Raw genomic sequence first — 16,962 nt, 5'->3', positions numbered from 1 at the left:
GCAGGCTCTGACCCTGTCTCTGCTGCAGCCCGGGGTTCCCAGCGGCTTCCAGCCCAAGCAGGATGAGTCCCAAGCCGAAGGCCTGGCCACGGCCTCCCTGCTGCTCAGCACCCTCCTCGTGCTGTCCGAGACGCCCGCTATGGTGAGCAGGGCATCGCCGTGGGGAGCCCCGCTTGCGGCTGGACCAGGGGCACCCCTCTAGGGTGCTGGTGACGGAGCAGGGGCTGGTGGTGGTGGTGGGGATCCTCTCCCCCCTCCCTATCCCCATCAATGTGCCCGGAGCCATCGCGTTCCCGTTGGCACAAGGAGCCCGCTCCCTCCCCGCAGGCTCAGCAGATGAAGGCGCTGCTCCCTCGCATCCTCTTCGTGCTGGAGCGAGGCAACGAAGGGCTCAAGCTGGAGGTGCTGCGGCTGCTCCGGAGCGTGCTGAGCCAGCTGCAGCCGGGGGAGGCCGGCCCCATGGCCCTGCAGCTGCCCCCCCACCTCCTGCCCCTCTTGCACGAAGTACGGGGGTCCTGCTCCTTGGGGTGGGCTTGGGGGTCCCGGCCCTTCGCATCCCATCCCGTTTGATCCCGGAGCTCCCCCTGGGCTCCCCGTTCAACGCCGCTTCCCATCAGGGATGGCCCCGGCTGCGGGAGCTCAGCATCCGCCTCTTCCGGAGCCTGCTGGGCTCCGTGGTGGGCACCGACAAGGAGAGGATGAAGAGCAGCGCCCGCCTCTTCCTCCTCCCGCTCTTCCTCCACGTGTGGGACCAGGCTGACGGCGTGGCCGAGGTACCGGGCTCGGGACGGGGCTGAGCTCCAGCCCCGCTCCGGGATGCTCCCATCCCGTACCCCGCCTGCTCCAGCATCCCGGCACCGCTCGCATCCCTTCGGACGGAGCCCGCATCCCGGCCCCCAAAGGGGCAGGAGCGAAGCCGGAGGTGGTGGTGGTGGGGAGGGGGAAGCGGGATGCGAGGCTCCGGTCCCTCTGCCCACCTCTGCCCTCCCGCAGGCCGCCGGGGAAGCTCTGCTCGCTGCCGCCGAGCTCCTGCGCTGGAGCGAGCTCCAGCACCTCCTGCAGCCCTGGCAGCCCTGGAGGGTCAGGGAGTGCTTGGTGAGCGCAGCCCCGGCGCCCAGCACCCGCCTGGATGAGGGCCGGCCCCAGCTCATCCCCTCCCCTTGCCCGCATCCCGCTTGACCCACGGCTCCCTCCAGGCGGTGCAGAGCAGGAGCAGGGCTGAGCAGTGCCTGTACCAGAGCCTGGAGTACCTGGGGGATGCTCAGGCCCCCATCCGGGAGGCGGCCGTCAGGTTCCTGGGTGAGCAGGGTCCCCATCTGCCCCCTGCCCCATGGCTTCACCTCCCTGCCTGCCCCATGGCTTTGCCTCCCTGCCTGCCCCATGGCTTCACCTCCCTGCCTGCCCCATGGCTTTACCTCTGTGTCTGCACCATGGCTTTCCCTCCCTGCCTGCCCCATGGCTTTCCCTCCCTGCCTGCCCCACGGCTTCGCCTCCCTGCCTGCCCCACGGCTTCGCCTCCCTGCCTGCCCCACGGCTTCACCTCCCTGCCTGCCCCACGGCTTCACCTCCCTGCCTGCCCCACGGCTTTGCCTCGCTGCCTGCCCCACGGCTTCGCCTCCCTGCCTGCCCCACGGCTTCGCCTCCCTGCCTTCCCCACGGCTTCGCCTCCCTGCCTGCCCCACGGCTTTCCCTCCCTGCCTGCCCCATGGCTTCACCTCCCTGCCTGCCCCACGGCTTCACCTCCCTGCCTGCCCCACGGCTTTCCCTCCCTGCCTGCCCCATGGCTTCACCTCCCTGCCTGCCCCACGGCTTTCCCTCCCTGCCTGCCCCACGGCTTCGCCTCCCTGCCTGCCCCACGGCTTCACCTCCCTGCCTGCCCCACGGCTTTCCCTCCCTGCCTGCCCCACGGCTTCGCCTCCCTGCCTGCCCCACGGCTTCACCTCCCTGCCTGCCCCACGGCTTCGCCTCCCTGCCTGCCCCACGGCTTTCCCTCCCTGCCTGCCCCACGGCTTCGCCCCCTGCCTCTCCTACCCGTGCCCGTGCTGCTGGTCGCCGTGCTCAGCCCCATGCCCCGACGTGGGCCAGAGGGGCTGAGGATGCTCTGCCCCCAGGGCTGGCTGCGCGGCCCTATAGGGGCAGCAACCCTGTGCTGCTGCTGCAGATCTGTGGAGGTGAGGAGCAGGCACGGTCCTTGGTGGGGGGGGGGGGGTACCAGGGTGCACCCCGGGGTGGGGGGGGGTGTTGGGGGGCTCATCCCAGCTCTGCTCCCTTTGGATGCAGCCCTGGAGTCGATGCTGGACGACAGCGACGCCGCGGTCCAGTCCCTGGTGCATCAGAACCTGCTCATCCTGAGGTCTCCAAGGGGCCAGCGGAGATCAGGATGGGCCCCGCCGTGGCTGTGGTGCTGGTGCTGCTGCTGAGCACGGCGGTGCTGCCCTCCCCATAAAGCTGCTCCAAGCACCCCAAAGCCGCGGTGTCCCTGGGACGTGGCACCACCAAGGATGGGGGCATATAGGAAAAGTGGTCCTGGCTCTGGAGCATCCTGCGGGCATCCCAGGGAGCATCAGCGGTCCAGGATGAGTAAAGGAGGATGCTAAGGGGGGATGGATGCTGCCTGGCCCCGTGCGTGGATCATGTCAGGGCCTGGCATGGAGCGGAGCTGGAATTGCAGGGCTGGAAGCCTGCGGAACAGAGGGGAGGCTCCCAGCTTCCCAGGGCATTCCGGAGGCAGCAGGGGTGGGCCTGGGGGGAGCACAACCCAGGTCAATGGTGATGAGCCCTTGTGTGCTACAGAGGCATGAGGCTGGGGCTCATCCTGCCCCTTTATCCCTATTGGGGCTCATCCTGCCCCTGTATCCCTATTGGGGCTCATCCTGCCCCTTTACCCCTATTGGGGCTCATCCTGCCCCTTTATCCCCTATTGGGGCTCATCCTGCCCCTTTATCCCTATTGGGGCTCATCCTGCCCTTTTATCCCCTATTGGTGCTCATCCTGCCCCTTTATCCCTATTGGTGCTCATTCTGCCCCTTTACCCCTGTTGGTGCTCATCCTGCCCCTTTATCCCTATTGGGGCTCATCCTGCCCCTTTATCCCTATTGGTGCTCATCCTGCCCCTGTATCCCTATTGGTGCTCATCCTGCCCCTGTATCCCTGTAAGTGCTCATCCTGCCCCTTTATCCCTCTTTGTGCTCATCCTGCCCCTTTATCCCTCCTGGTGCTCATCCTGCCCCTTTATCCCTATTGGGGCTCATCCTGCCCCTTTATCCCTATTGGTGCTCATCCTGCCCCTTTATCCCTCCTGGTGCTCATCCTGCCCCTTTATCCCTATTGGGGCTCATCCTGCCCCTTTACCCCTATTGGGGCTCATCCTGCCCCTGTATCCCTATTGGTGCTCATCCTGCCCCTTTATCCCTCTTTGTGCTCATCCTGCCCCTTTACCCCTATTGGTGCTCATCCTGCCCCTTTATCCCTATTGGTGCTCATCCTGCCCCTTTACCCCTATTGGTGCTCATCCTGCCCCTTTATCCCTATTGGTGCTCATCCTGCCCCTTTATACCCTATTGGTGCTCATCCTGCCCCTTTATCCCCTATTGGTGCTCATCCTGCCCCTTTATCCCTATTGGTGCTCATCCTGCCCCTTTACCCCTATTGGTGCTCATCCTGCCCCTGTATCCCTATTGGTGCTCATCCTGCCCCTTTATCCCCTATTGGGGCTCATCCTGCCCCTTTATCCCTATTGGTGCTCATCCTGCCCCTTTATCCCTATTGGTGCTCATCCTGCCCCTTTATCCCTATTGGTGCTCATCCTGCCCCTTTATCCCTATTGGTGCTCATCCTGCCCCTTTACCCCTATTGGTGCTCATCCTGCCCCTTTATCCCTATTGGTGCTCATCCTGCCCCTTTACCCCTATTGGTGCTCATCCTGCCCCTTTATCCCTATTGGTGCTCATCCTGCCCCTTTATACCCTATTGGTGCTCATCCTGCCCCTTTATCCCCTATTGGTGCTCATCCTGCCCCTTTATCCCTATTGGTGCTCATCCTGCCCCTTTATCCCTGTTGGGGCTCATCCTGCCCCTTTATCCCTACTGGGGCTCATCCTGCCCCTTTATCCCTATTGGTGCTCATCCTGCCCCTTTACCCCTATTGGTGCTCATCCTGCCCCTGTATCCCTATTGGTGCTCATCCTGCCCCTTTATCCCCTATTGGGGCTCATCCTGCCCCTTTATCCCTATTGGTGCTCATCCTGCCCCTTTATCCCTATTGGTGCTCATCCTGCCCCTTTACCCCTATTGGTGCTCATCCTGCCCCTTTATCCCTATTGGGGCTCATCCTGCCCCTTTATCCCTATTGGGGCTCGTCCTGCCCCTTTATCCCTATTGGTGCTCATCCTGCCCCTGTATCCCTGTTGGTGCTCATCCTGCCCCTTTATCCCTGTTGGGGCTCATCCTGCCCCTTTATCCCTATTGGTGCTCATCCTGCCCCTTTATCCCTATTGGTGCTCATCCTGCCCCTTTACCCCTATTGGTGCTCATCCTGCCCCTGTATCCCTATTGGGGCTCATCCTGCCCCTGTATCCCTGTTGGTGCTCATCCTGCCCCTTTATCCCTATTGGGGCTCATCCTGCCCCTTTATCCCTATTGGGGCTCATCCTGCCCCTGTATCCCTCTTGGGGCTCATCCTGCCCCTTTATCCCCTGTTGGTGCTCATCCTGCCCCTGTATCCCTATTGGTGCTCATCCTGCCCCTTTATCCCTATTGGGGCTCATCCTGCCCCTTTATCCCTATTGGTGCTCATCCTGCCCCTTTATCCCTCCTGGTGCTCATCCTGCCCCTTTATCCCTCCTGGTGCTCATCCTGCCCCTTTATCCCTATTGGTGCTCATCCTGCCCCTGTATCCCTATTGGGGCTCGTCCTGCCCCTGTATCCCTATTGGTGCTCATCCTGCCCCTGTATCCCTATTGGTGCTCATCCTGCCCCTGTATCCCTATTGGGGCTCGTCCTGCCCCTGTATCCCTATTGGTGCTCATCCTGCCCCTGTATCCCTATTGGTGCTCATCCTGCCCCTTTACCCCTATTGGTGCTCATCCTGCCCCTCTATCCCTATTGGTGCTCATCCTGCCCCTGTATCCCTATTGGTGCTCATCCTGCCCCTTTATCCCTATTGGTGCTCATCCTGCCCCTGTATCCCTATTGGGACTCATCCTGCCCCTCTATCCCTATTGGTGCTCATCCTGCCCCTGTATCCCTATTGGTGCTCATCCTGCCCCTGTATCCCTATTGGTGCTCATCCTGCCCCTGTATCCCTATTGGTGCTCATCCTGCCCCTTTATCCCTATTGGTGCTCATCCTGCCCCTTTATCCCTATTGGTGCTGTGCTGGTTGGATGTGGGGCTCGCCATGGGCAGGGGATGCCCAGGACCAGGTTTCTGTCTGGGCACACTGGGCATTGGAGCAGGGGCTGGATGTGTGCTCCAGGACACGATGGATGCATCCACATGGAATGATGGAGCCGGATGAAGGATTGCCATGGTGCTGGCACCATTGGAGCTGTGCTCCAGGACACGATGGATGCATCCACATGGAATGATGGAGCCGGATGAAGGATTCCCATGGTGCTGGCACCATTGGATGTGTGCTCCAGGACACGATGGATGCATCCAGATGGAATGATGCAGATGGATGGATTGCCATGGTGCTGGCACCACTGGATGTGTGCTCCAGGACATGATGGATGCATCCACATGGAATGATGGTGCTGGATGGATTGCCATGGTGCTGGCACCACTGGAGCTGTGCTCCAGGACACGATGGATGCATCCACATGGAATGATGGAGCCGGATGGATTGCCATGGTGCTGGCACCACTGGATGTGTGCTCCAGGACACGATGGATGCATCCACATGGAATGATGGAGCTGGATGGATTGCCATGGTGCTGGCACCACTGGATGTGTGCTCCAGGACACGATGGATGCATCCAGATGGAATGATGGAGCTGGATGAAGGATTGCCATGGTGCTGGCACCACTGGAGCTGTGCTCCAGGACACGATGGATGCATCCATATGGAATGATGGAGCTGGATGGATTGCCATGGTGCTGGCACCGTTGGATGTGTGCTCCAGGACACGATGGATGCATCCAGATGGAATGATGGAGCCGGATGAAGGATTGCCATGGTGCTGGCACTGTTGGATGTGTGCTCCAGGACACGATGGATGCATCCACATGGAATGATGGAGCCGGATGAAGGATTGCCATGGTGCTGGCACCACTGGAGCTGTGCTCCAGGATACAATGGATGCATCCACATGGAATGATGGAGCCGGATGAAGGATTGCCATGGTGCTGGCACCACTGGAGCTGTGCTCCAGGACACGATGGATGCATCCAGATGGAATGATGGAGCCGGATGAAGGATTGCCATGGTGCTGGCACCACTGGAGCTGTGCTCCAGGACACGATGGATGCATCCACATGGAATGATGGAGCCGGATGAAGGATTGCCATGGTGCTGGCACCACTGGATGTGTGCTCCAGGACACGATGGATGCATCCAGATGGAATGATGGAGCCGGATGAAGGATTGCCACGGTGCTGGCACCACTGGAGCTGTGCTCCAGGACACGATGGATGCATCCACATGGAATGATGGAGCCGGATGAAGGATTGCCATGGTGCTGGCACCGTTGGAGCTGTGCTCCAGGACACGATGGATGCATCCAGATGGAATGATGGTGCTGGATGGATTGCCATGGTGCTGGCACCACTGGATGTGTGCTCCAGGACACGATGGATGCATCCACATGGAATGATGGAGCCGGATGGATTGCCATGGTGCTGGCACCACTGGAGCTGTGCTCCAGGACACAATGGATGCATCCACATGGAATGATGGAGCCGGATGAAGGATTGCCATGGTGCTGGCACCGTTGGAGCTGTGCTCCAGGACACGATGGATGCATCCACATGGAATGATGGAGCCGGATGAAGGATTGCCATGGTGCTGGCACCGTTGGAGCTGTGCTCCAGGACACGATGGATGCATCCACATGGAATGATGAAGCCGGATGAAGGATTGCCATGGTGCTGGCACCACTGGAGCTGTGCTCCAGGACACGATGGATGCATCCACATGGAATGATGGAGCCGGATGAAGGATGCCATCCTCATTTCCCACCTAAATCCCCGTCTGCCTCCTGCCTCCCATCTCTGGTGCCTGCTCCCAATGGCCTCTAATGCCCCCCCCATATAACATCACCTTGCCGTGGCCCTGGCTGGGTTCAATGTGCCCCCTCTCTTTAACACCCCCCTGCCATGGCCAAGGGGGGGGGGGTTTAAACCCACCCCCATTTAACACAACCCATCCATGGCCCCAGGATGGGTTTTATTGTGCCCCCCCCCCCCCAATATCAATGTTGTAGCCCCAGGGGTGGTTTTCAATGCCCCCCCCCTACAGCATCACAGCAGAAGGGACCTGCCCCAAGCATGGGGGTCCCCAAATGGGGCTGGAAATGTGTCGTGCCCCCCCCCCCATGTGATCTCTTCCCTTCTTTTCCTCTCCCCCCCCCCCCATTCTTCAATCTCTGCTCCTGATTCGTGCCCCCCCCCTCCCCAAGGGGTGATCCCCACATCCCTTAGGATCAGGCGCTCCCCTTCCTCCCACCTCCAATCCCTGTTCAGGACCCTGGGATGGGTGGAATAAAACCATTTTACTGCTCCCTTTTGGGGGTGCCCCCCCCCCCCCTCCAAAGGAAGCAATGGGGGGGTGTGGGGGTGATGATTCCTCACTCCTGGAGCAGGTCGAAGATGTCGGGGTCGATGCTGGCGCAGCGCAGGCAGGCGCGGAGCTGCGGCGCCGTGGCGCGGGCCCCGTGGCGGCGGCTCCAGTCCCGGAGCATCTCGAAGCTCTGGAGCACGAGGTTGTGGGGATGATCCTCCCGGATCTGCTCCAGGCGGCTCTTCCCCAGCCCCAGGCAGGCGATTCCGACCTCCTGCCATTCCCGGCCCAGGCGCTGAGCCACCCGCATCAGCTCCCGCTCCGAGAGGCGTCGAGGAGGAGGCGGTGACGGATGCAGGGATGAAGGCAGAGCATCCTCCTCCTCCTCCATGGTAACGGATGCGTCGTCATCCGGAGGGAGCTGGAAGCGCTGGAGCAGGTCGAGGCGGCCCACACGGCGCAGGAGCCCCGCGGTGATGGCCAGGGAGCGGGATGGGAAGCGTTGGAGCAGGAGGGAGCAGAGCTCCGGGCGGGAGGCGGGAGCCAGAATCCCGCTGGGAATGTGGTCCCCAAGCAGGAACTTGAAGCGATGCAGCTCCTCGTCGCTCAGCTCCTCCTGCAGCGCCAGCAGCTGGGACCGCTCGGAGGCTGACATTGGGGTGCGGGCATCAGCATCCGATGGGGAGCTGGGGATGGGGGGGAATCAGAACCCAATGGGGATGGGGGGGGATCAGAACCCAATGGGGAGCTGGGGACGGGGGGGAATCAGAACCCAATGGGGATGGGGGGGATCAGAACCCAATGGGGAGCTGGGGATGGGGGGAATCAGAACCCAATGGGGATGGGGGGGATCAGAACCCAATGGGGATGGGGGGGAATCAGAACCCAATGGGGATGGGGGGGAATCAGAACCCAATGGGGAGATCAGAACCCAATGGGGATGGGGGGGGATCAGCACCCAATGGGGATGGGGAGGATCAGAACCCAATGGGGATGGGGGGGGGATCAGAACCCAATGGGGATAGGGGGGAATCAGAACCCAATGGGGATGGGGGGGATCAGCACCCAATGGGGATGGGGGGGGGATCAGAACCCAATGGGGATAGGGGGGAATCAGAACCCAATGGGGATGGGGGGGATCAGCACCCAATGGGGATGGGGAGGGATCAGAACCCAATGGGGAGATCAGAACCCAATGGGGATGGGGGGGGATCAGCACCCAATGGGGATGGGGGGGGGGATCAGAACCCAATGGGGATGGGGGGGATCAGCACCCAATGGGGATGGGGGGGGATCAGAACCCAATGGGGATGGGGGGGAATCAGAACCCAATGGGGATGGGGGGGATCAGAACCCAATGGGGATGGGGGGGAATCAGAACCCAGTGGGGATGGGGGGGATCAGAACCCAGTGGGGATGGGGGGGAATCAGAACCCAATGGGGAGCTGGGGATGGGGGGGGGGGCATCAGCACCCAATGGGACCTGGGGATGGGGGGGATCAGCACCCAATGGGGAGCTGGGTTTGGGGGGCGGCATCAGCACCCAATGGGGATCTGAGGATGTGGGGGTGGCATCACCCCACACCACAGGGGTCTCATTGGGGTGTGTCCCCCCCCCCCCAATGACGACCCGGTCACCATCGTGCCTGGTGACCCCCCCCCCATTGTTCCTCAGCCCGGTCCCCGCCATCTCCCCCCGCACCCCCCCCACGTTCCGGATCCCCCCATTTCCCCCCCATTTCCCCCCCATTTCCCCCCATTTCCCCCCATTTCCCCCCATTTCCCCCCCATTTTCGCCTCCCCGCCCCCCGGTACCGCTTCCGGTTCCCGCGCTCAGCGCACTCTCCCGCCAAGTTGTGGCTTGGAGGGGCGTGGCTTGGAGGGCGTGGCTTGGGAGGGGCGTGGCTTGGGGTTGCCTTGGGGCTGTGCTACGGGGGCTCCTGCCCGCCCACCCTTTCTCGGCTCTCGATTGGCTCACCGAGCCGTCAGTCAGAGCTCGCCGCTCAGTGATTGGTCGAGCGGCGCAAAGGGGAGGGGCGAGAGGAAGCGGAGGCGGAAGCGGAAGCGGGGGGGATCCGGATGTGAGCGGAGGCCGGAGCGGGGAAGCCCCATGGAGGGAGCGGGGCCGGTGAGGGGCTGGGAGCGGGGGGGGGGGCGCTATGGGGGGACCGGGGGGGTGGTTGTGGGGCTGGGGGTGTTGGGGGGGTGGTTATGGGGTCCCTGCTATGGGGGGCACTGGGTACGGGGGGGTGGTTGTGGGGCTGGGGGGTTATGGGGGTCCCTGCTATGGGGTGCACGGGGGGGGTGGTTGTGGGGCTGGGGGTGTTGGGGGGGTGGTTATGGGGTCCCTGCTATGGGGGGCACGGGTACGGGGGGGTGGTTGTGGGGCTGGGGGGTTATGGGGGTCCCTGCTATGGTGGGCACGGGGGGGGTGGTTGTGGGGCTGGGGGGTTATGGGGTCCCTGCTATGGGGGGCACGGGGGGGGGTGGTTGTGGGGCTGGGGGGTTATGGGGGTCCCTGCTATGGGGGGCACGGGGGGGTGGTTGTGGGGCTGGGGGGTTATGGAGGTCCCTGCTATGGGGGGCACGGGGGGGGTGGTTGTGGGGCTGGGAGGTTATGGGGGTCCCTGCTATGGGGGGCACGGGGGGGTGGTTGTGGGGCTGGGGGTGTTGGGGAAGGGTTATGGGGGTCCCTGCTATGGGGGGCACGGGGGGGGTGGTTGTGGGGCTGGGAGGTTATGGGGGTCCCTGCTATGGGGGCCACGTGGGGAGGTGGTTGTAGAGCGTTGTGGGGGTCCTTGCTATGAGGGCACATGGGAGGGTGGTTGTGGGGCTGGGAGTGTTGGGGGGGGTGGTTATGGGGTCCCTGCTATGGGGGGCACTGGGTATGGAGGGGGTGGTTGTGGGGCTGGGGGTGCTGAGGGGGTTGTTGTGGGGTCCCTGCTATGGGGGGCATGGGGGGGAGTGGTTGTGGGGCTGGGGGTGTTGGGGGGGGTTATGGCGTCCCTGCTATGGGGGCACAGGTGGGGGTGGTTGTGGGGCTGGGGGTGTTGAGGGGGTTGTTATGGTGTCCCTGCTATGGGGGGCATGTGGGGGAGTGGTTGTGGGGCTGGGGGTGTTGGGGGAGTGTGGTTATGGGGTCCCTGCTAGGGGGGGCCGGCCTGGGGGAGCTGGGGTGCAGCACTGATGGAATGGGTGCTGTGGGGTGCTATGGGTGGCGTGGGTGCCCATGGGGGAGGGGTGTCTCTGCCCATTGGGCTCTGTTGGTGCCCATTGGGGTCTGTTGGTGCCATTGGGGTCTGTGTGTGCCCTTTGGGATCTGTTGGTGTCATTGGGATCTATTGGTGCCCATTGGGATCTATTGGTGCCCATTGGGGTCTGTTGGTGCCATTGGGGTCTGTTGGTGCCATTGGGGTCTGTTGGTGCCCATTGGGGTCTGTTGGTGCCATTGGGGTCTATTGGTGCCCATTGGGGTCTGTTGGTGCCCATTGGGGTCTGTTGGTGCCCATTGGGATCTGTTGGTGCCATTGGGGTCTGTTGGTGCCATTGGGTTCTGTTGGTGCCCATTGGGGTCTATTGGTGTCATTAGGGTCCATTGGTGCCATTGAGGTCTGTTGGTGCCCATTGGGGTCTGTTGGTGCCATTGGGGTCTGTTGGTGCCATTGGGGTCTGTTGGTGCCATTGGGGTCTGTTGGGGTCCGTTGGTGCCCATTGGGGTCCGTTGGTGCCCATTGGGGTCTGTTGGTGCCATTGGGTTCTGTTGGTGCCCATTGGGGTCCGTTGGTGCCATTGGGCTCTGTTGGTGCCCATTGGGGTCCGTTGGTGCCCATTGGGGTCCGTTGGTGCCATTGGGGTCCGTTGGTGCTATTGGGGTCTGTTGTTGCCCATTGGGGTCTATTGGTGCCCATGGGGGAGGGGTGTCTCTGCCCATTGGGGTCTGTTGGTGCCCATTGGGGTCCGTTGGTGCCTTTGGGGTCCGTGGGTGCCATTGGGGTCCGTTGGTGCCCATTGGGGTCTGTTGGTGCCATTGGGGTCTATTGGTGCCATTGGGGTCCGTTGGTGCCCATTGGGTTCTGTTGGTGCCCATTGGGGTCCGTTGGTGCCCATTGGGGTCTGTTGGTGCCATTGGGGTCTATTGGTGCCATTGGGGTCCGTTGGTGCCTATTGGGTTCTGTTGGTGCCCATTGGGGTCCGTTGGTGCCATTGGGGTCTGTTGGTGCCCATTGGGATCTATTGGTGCCCATTAGGGTCCGTTGGTGCCATTGGGGTCCATTGGTGCCATTGGGGTTCGTTGGTGCCATTGGGGTCTATTGGTGCCATTGGGGTCCGTTGGTGCCTATTGGGTTCTGTTGGTGCCCATTGGGGTCAGTTGGTGCCATTGGGGTCTGTTGGTGCCCATTGGGATCTATTGGTGCCCATTGGGGTCCGTTGGTGCCATTGGGGTCCGTTGGTGCCATTGGGGTTCGTTGGTGCCATTGGGGTCTGTTGGTGCCATTGGGGTCTGTTGGTGCCCATTGGGGTCTGTTGGTGCCCATTGAGGTCTGTTGGTGTCATTGGGGTCTATTGGTGTCATTGGGGTCTGTTGGTGCCCATTGGGGTCTGTTGGTGCCCATTGGGGTCTGTTGGTGCCCATTGGGGTCTGTTGGTGCCATTGGGGTCTATTGGGGTCCGTTGGTGCCATTGGGGTCCGTTGGTGCCATTGGGCTCTGTTGGTGCCCATTGAGGTCTATTGGTGTCATTGGGGTCTATTGGTGTCATTGGGGTCTGTTGGTGCCCATTGGGGTCTGTTGGTGCCATTGGGGTCTATTGGGGTCCGTTGGTGCCATTGGGGTCTGTTGGTGCTATTGGGGTCTGTTGGTGCTATTGGGGTCTGTTGGTGTCATTGGGGTCTATTGGTGTCATTGGGGTCTGTTGGTGCCCATTGGGGTCCGTTGGTGCCACTGGGGTCCATTGGTGCCATTGGGGTCTGTTGGTGCTATTGGGGTCTGTTGGTGCCCATTGGGGTCTATTGGGGTCCGTTGGTGCCATTGGGGTCCATTGGTGCCATTGGGGTCCGTTGGTGCTATTGGGGTCTGTTGGTGCCCATTGGGGTCTATTGGTGCCCATTGAGGTCTGTTGGTGTCATTGGGGTCTATTGGTGCCATTGGGTTCTGTTGGTGCCCATTGGGTTCTGTTGGTGCCATTGGGTTCCGTTGGTGCCCATTGGGTTCTGTTGGTGCCATTGGGGTCCGTTGGTGCCATTGGGGTCTATTGGTGCCATTGGGTTCTGTTGGTGCCATTGGGGTCTGTTGGTGCCCATTGGGGTCCGTTGGTGCCATTGGGGTCCGTTGGTGCCGGGGGCTCTGACCGGCTCCCCCCGCAGCTCTGCCCGCGCCATGGATGACCTCCACCTGCACTACAGGTTCCTCAACTGGCGCCGGCGCATCCGCGAGATCCGCGAGGTCCGCGCCGGCCGCTTCCAGGAGCGCTCCAAGCACATCCTGGTGGATGGGGACACGCTCAGGTGGGACCCCCCCCCCCTCCAGGGCCCCAACCAGGGCTGTGGGGAGCTCAGAGCTGCTCCAGTCCCAACCTCTGCCATGGGGTGCTCCGAGCCCTGTGTCCGCCCCGGATGGGATGGGATGGGATGGGATGGAGCAGCCATGGAGCCCATCCCGGTGTCCCAATAGGGAAGAGCTTCCCTGGATCCAACCTTGATCCCCCCCCCTGTTCCAACCTGAACCCCTCACCCCCTGTCCCATGGATCCAACCCCGGGGGCAGGGCCCTCCCCAGCATCCTCGTGGCCCCCTCTGCACCCCCAAGGCCCCCGTGACCCCCGGATGCTTGCACAATTCCAGGGATGCGGATCCCGGCTCTTCCCCTGTTCCGATGCCTGAGCCCCCTCTGGGGCAGGGCCTGGTGCTCAGCTCCATCCAGACCTGCCCTGCTCCATCCCCCTTTGAGGACCCACGAGGCCCATTCCAACCTGGATCCCGGGATTCCTTCCCGGGAGCTGTGGTCCCCCCTGAGCCCGTTCCTTGTGGGATTTGTGCTCCAGGGCCCTGAGGGATTATCCCATCCCTCATCCCGCTGGCCACGCTCTTCCCAACCCAGACCAGGATGCCCTTGGATCCCAGCACCCTCACAGGGAAGAACTTCCCTTGATCCAACCTGTTCCAGTCTGAACCCCTCACCCCTTGTCCCATCGCTCCAGCCCCACTGTTCCCAGCCTGGCTCCTATGGGAGCTGCTCCAGCCCCTGAGCATCCTCGTGGCCTCCCCTGGACCAGCTCCATGTCCTTGCACTGGGGGCACCAGCACTGCCCACAATGGGGTCAGGATCCCACTGTGGGGGTGCAGCCCTGCACTGGGAGGGGGGGGGGAGCTCCTCACACCCCAAGTCTGACCCCCCCCCCCACCATGGTCCCCCCATCCCCATTGCAGCTACCACGGGAGCTCCGGCGAGGTCGGCTGCTACGTGGCCCCACGGCCCCTCACCAGGGACAACAACTACTTCGAGGTGACACTATGCTTTGTGTGTGTGTGGGGGGGGATGTGGGTGTCCCGATGAGCTTTGGGGCTCATGGTATTTGTGACCCCAAAGGTGTCCATCGTGGACAGCGGTGTGAGGGGCACCATCGCCGTGGGGCTGGTGCCCCAGTTCTACAGCCTGGACCATCAACCCGGCTGGCTGCCCGGCTCCGTGGCCTACCATGGTGATGATGGCAAGTGAGTGTTGGTTGGGGGGGGCCCAAAGGCATCTGCTAGGACCTGAGGGGGCTGCCAGGACCAGCTGGACCCCCCCCCATGCTGTACAGTGTCTGCCCCCCCCCAGGCTCTACAGTGGCCGGGCCAAGGGCCGTCAGTTCGGCTCCAAGTGCAGCTCCGGCGACCGCGTTGGCTGCGGCATCGAGCGCGTGTCCCTGGAGGTGCGCACGGCGCACGTGTTCTTCACCCGCAACGGCAAGAGGGTGAGAGCCCGTTGACACCCACTGACCCCCATTGACACCCACTGACACCCGTTGGTACCCATTGACCCCCCTTGACATCCATTGATATCCATTGACCCCTTTGACACCCATCGATACCCCCATCGACACCCATCGATACCCCCATTGACACCCACTGACCCCCCTTGACACCCACTGACACCCGTTGGTACCCATTGATCCCCCTTGACATCCATTGATATCCATTGACCCCTTTGACATCCATTGATACCCCCATTGACACCCACTGACACCCATTGGTACCCATTGACCCCCCTTGACATCCATTGACCACCCTTGACATCCATCGATACCCCCATCGATACCCCCATTGATGCCTGTTGATACCCATTGACTCCCCTTGACATCCATTGATATCCATTGACCCCCTTGATATCCATCGATACCCCCATCGACACCCATCGATACACCCTGTCGATACCCATCAACACCCATCGATTGATACCCCCCTTGACACCCATCGATACCCCCCTTGACACCCATCAATACCCCCTTGACCCCATCGATACCCCCATCGACACCCATCGATACCCCCATCGACACCCATCGATACCCCCTTGACACCCATCGATACCCCCCTTGACACCCATCGATACCCCCCTTGACACCCATCGATACCCCCATCGACACCCATCGATACCCCCATCGACACCCATCGATACACCCATCGATACCCCCTTGACACCCATCGATACCCCCGTTGACACCCGTCGATACCCCATCAACACCCATCGATACCCCCGTTGACACCCACTGACACCTGTTGATACCCATTGACTCCCCTTGACATCCATTGGTATCCATTGACCCCCTTGACACCCCTCGATACCCCCATCGACACCCCTTGATACCCATTGGCACCCATCTACACCCATTGATACCCACTGACCCCCCTTGACATCCATTGATATCCATTGACCCCCTTGACATCCTTCAATACCCCCATCGACACCCATCGGTACCCATTGGCACCCATCAACACCCGTTGACACCCACTGATACCCGGTGACACCCAATGACACCCCTTGCTAGCCATTGATACCCATTGACACCCACTCACACCCATTGATACCCACTGGCACCCATTGATACCCATTGCCACCCACTCACACCCATTTACACCCATTGACCCATATTGATACCCATTGACACCCACTGGCACCCATTGATACCCATTGCCACCCACTCACACCCATTTACACCCATTGACCCATATTGATACCCATTGACACCCACTGGCACCCATTGATACCCATTGCCACCCACTCACACCCATTTACACCCATTGACCCATATTGATACCCATTGACACCCACTGGCACCCATTGATACCCATTGACACCCGTTGACACCCCTTGAGACCCACTGACCCCCATTGATTCTCTTGCCACCCGTTGACACCCCTGTCACCCACTGACACCCGTTGACCCCCTTGTCACCCATTGACACCCGTGGACACCCATTGACGCCCTTTGATGCCCACTGATCCCCTTGACACCTTTGTCACCCATTGATACCCATTGACCCCCCCATTGACCCCTGGAACACACTGATCCCGATTGACCCCCCCAAAAACCCCTCATACCCCCCATTGCGCCCCCAAACTCCCCTATTTAACTCCAAAATGCCCCATTGTCCCCTGAAACCCTCACACCCCAAATCCTCCATTGCCCCCTCCCCATTTACCCCCCCCCCAGCACCCCTCAAAAGCCCTCCTGGCCCCACAAACCCCCCTTTGCCACCCAAACCCCTCCTGACCCCACATTGACTCCCCCAAACCCTTCCTAAGCCCCCCATCGACCTCCCAAAACCTGACCCCCATTGAACCCGTAACACCCACCTGTACCCCCCATTGCTGCCCATTAGCTCCCATTACCCCCATACCCCCCCATTACCCCATTGCCCCCGTTACCCCATTGCCCGTTACCCCCATTATCCCCCATTGCTTCCATTACCCCCACTACCCCCATTACCCACATTGCTCCATTACCCCCATTGCCTCCCATACAGCCCCATTACCCCCATTGATCCATTACCCCTATTGTCCCCCATTACCCCTAATCCGCCATTGCCCCATTACCCCATTGCTCCATTACCCCCATTGCCTCCCATATAGCCCCATTACCCCCATTGCTCCATTACCCCCATTGTCCCCCATTACCCCAATCCGCCATTGCCCCATTACCCCCATTACCCCATTGCTCCAATACCTCCATTTCTCCATTACCCCCATTGCCCCCGTTACCCCCATTTC

At 61.4% G+C, this 16,962-nt stretch overlaps 1 protein-coding gene across 1 annotated transcript; it reads left to right on the top strand.

The window, feature by feature from the left end:
• Nucleotides 1-9,823: 9,823 nt before the first annotated feature.
• On the top strand, nt 9,824-14,713 carry SPRYD3 (SPRY domain containing 3). Its single transcript, XM_062634166.1, has 5 exons — nt 9,824-9,847; nt 13,082-13,222; nt 14,143-14,218; nt 14,303-14,427; nt 14,534-14,713. Exons 2-5 carry the CDS (start codon nt 13,095-13,097, stop codon nt 14,682-14,684), a joined length of 480 nt encoding a protein of 159 aa, XP_062490150.1. The 5' UTR covers nt 9,824-9,847; nt 13,082-13,094; the 3' UTR covers nt 14,685-14,713.
• The last annotated feature ends 2,249 nt before the right edge of the window (nt 14,714-16,962 follow it).

The sequence above is a fragment of the Pezoporus occidentalis genome, unplaced genomic scaffold (assembly GCF_034315485.1).
Source record: "Pezoporus occidentalis ecotype Australia unplaced genomic scaffold, CSIRO_AGI_Poc_V1 ctg418, whole genome shotgun sequence".
Taxonomy (NCBI): Eukaryota; Metazoa; Chordata; class Aves; order Psittaciformes; family Psittacidae; genus Pezoporus; species Pezoporus occidentalis.
The sequence above is the reverse complement of the archived record's forward strand: the minus strand, read 5'-3'. Positions and strand labels throughout refer to the sequence as shown.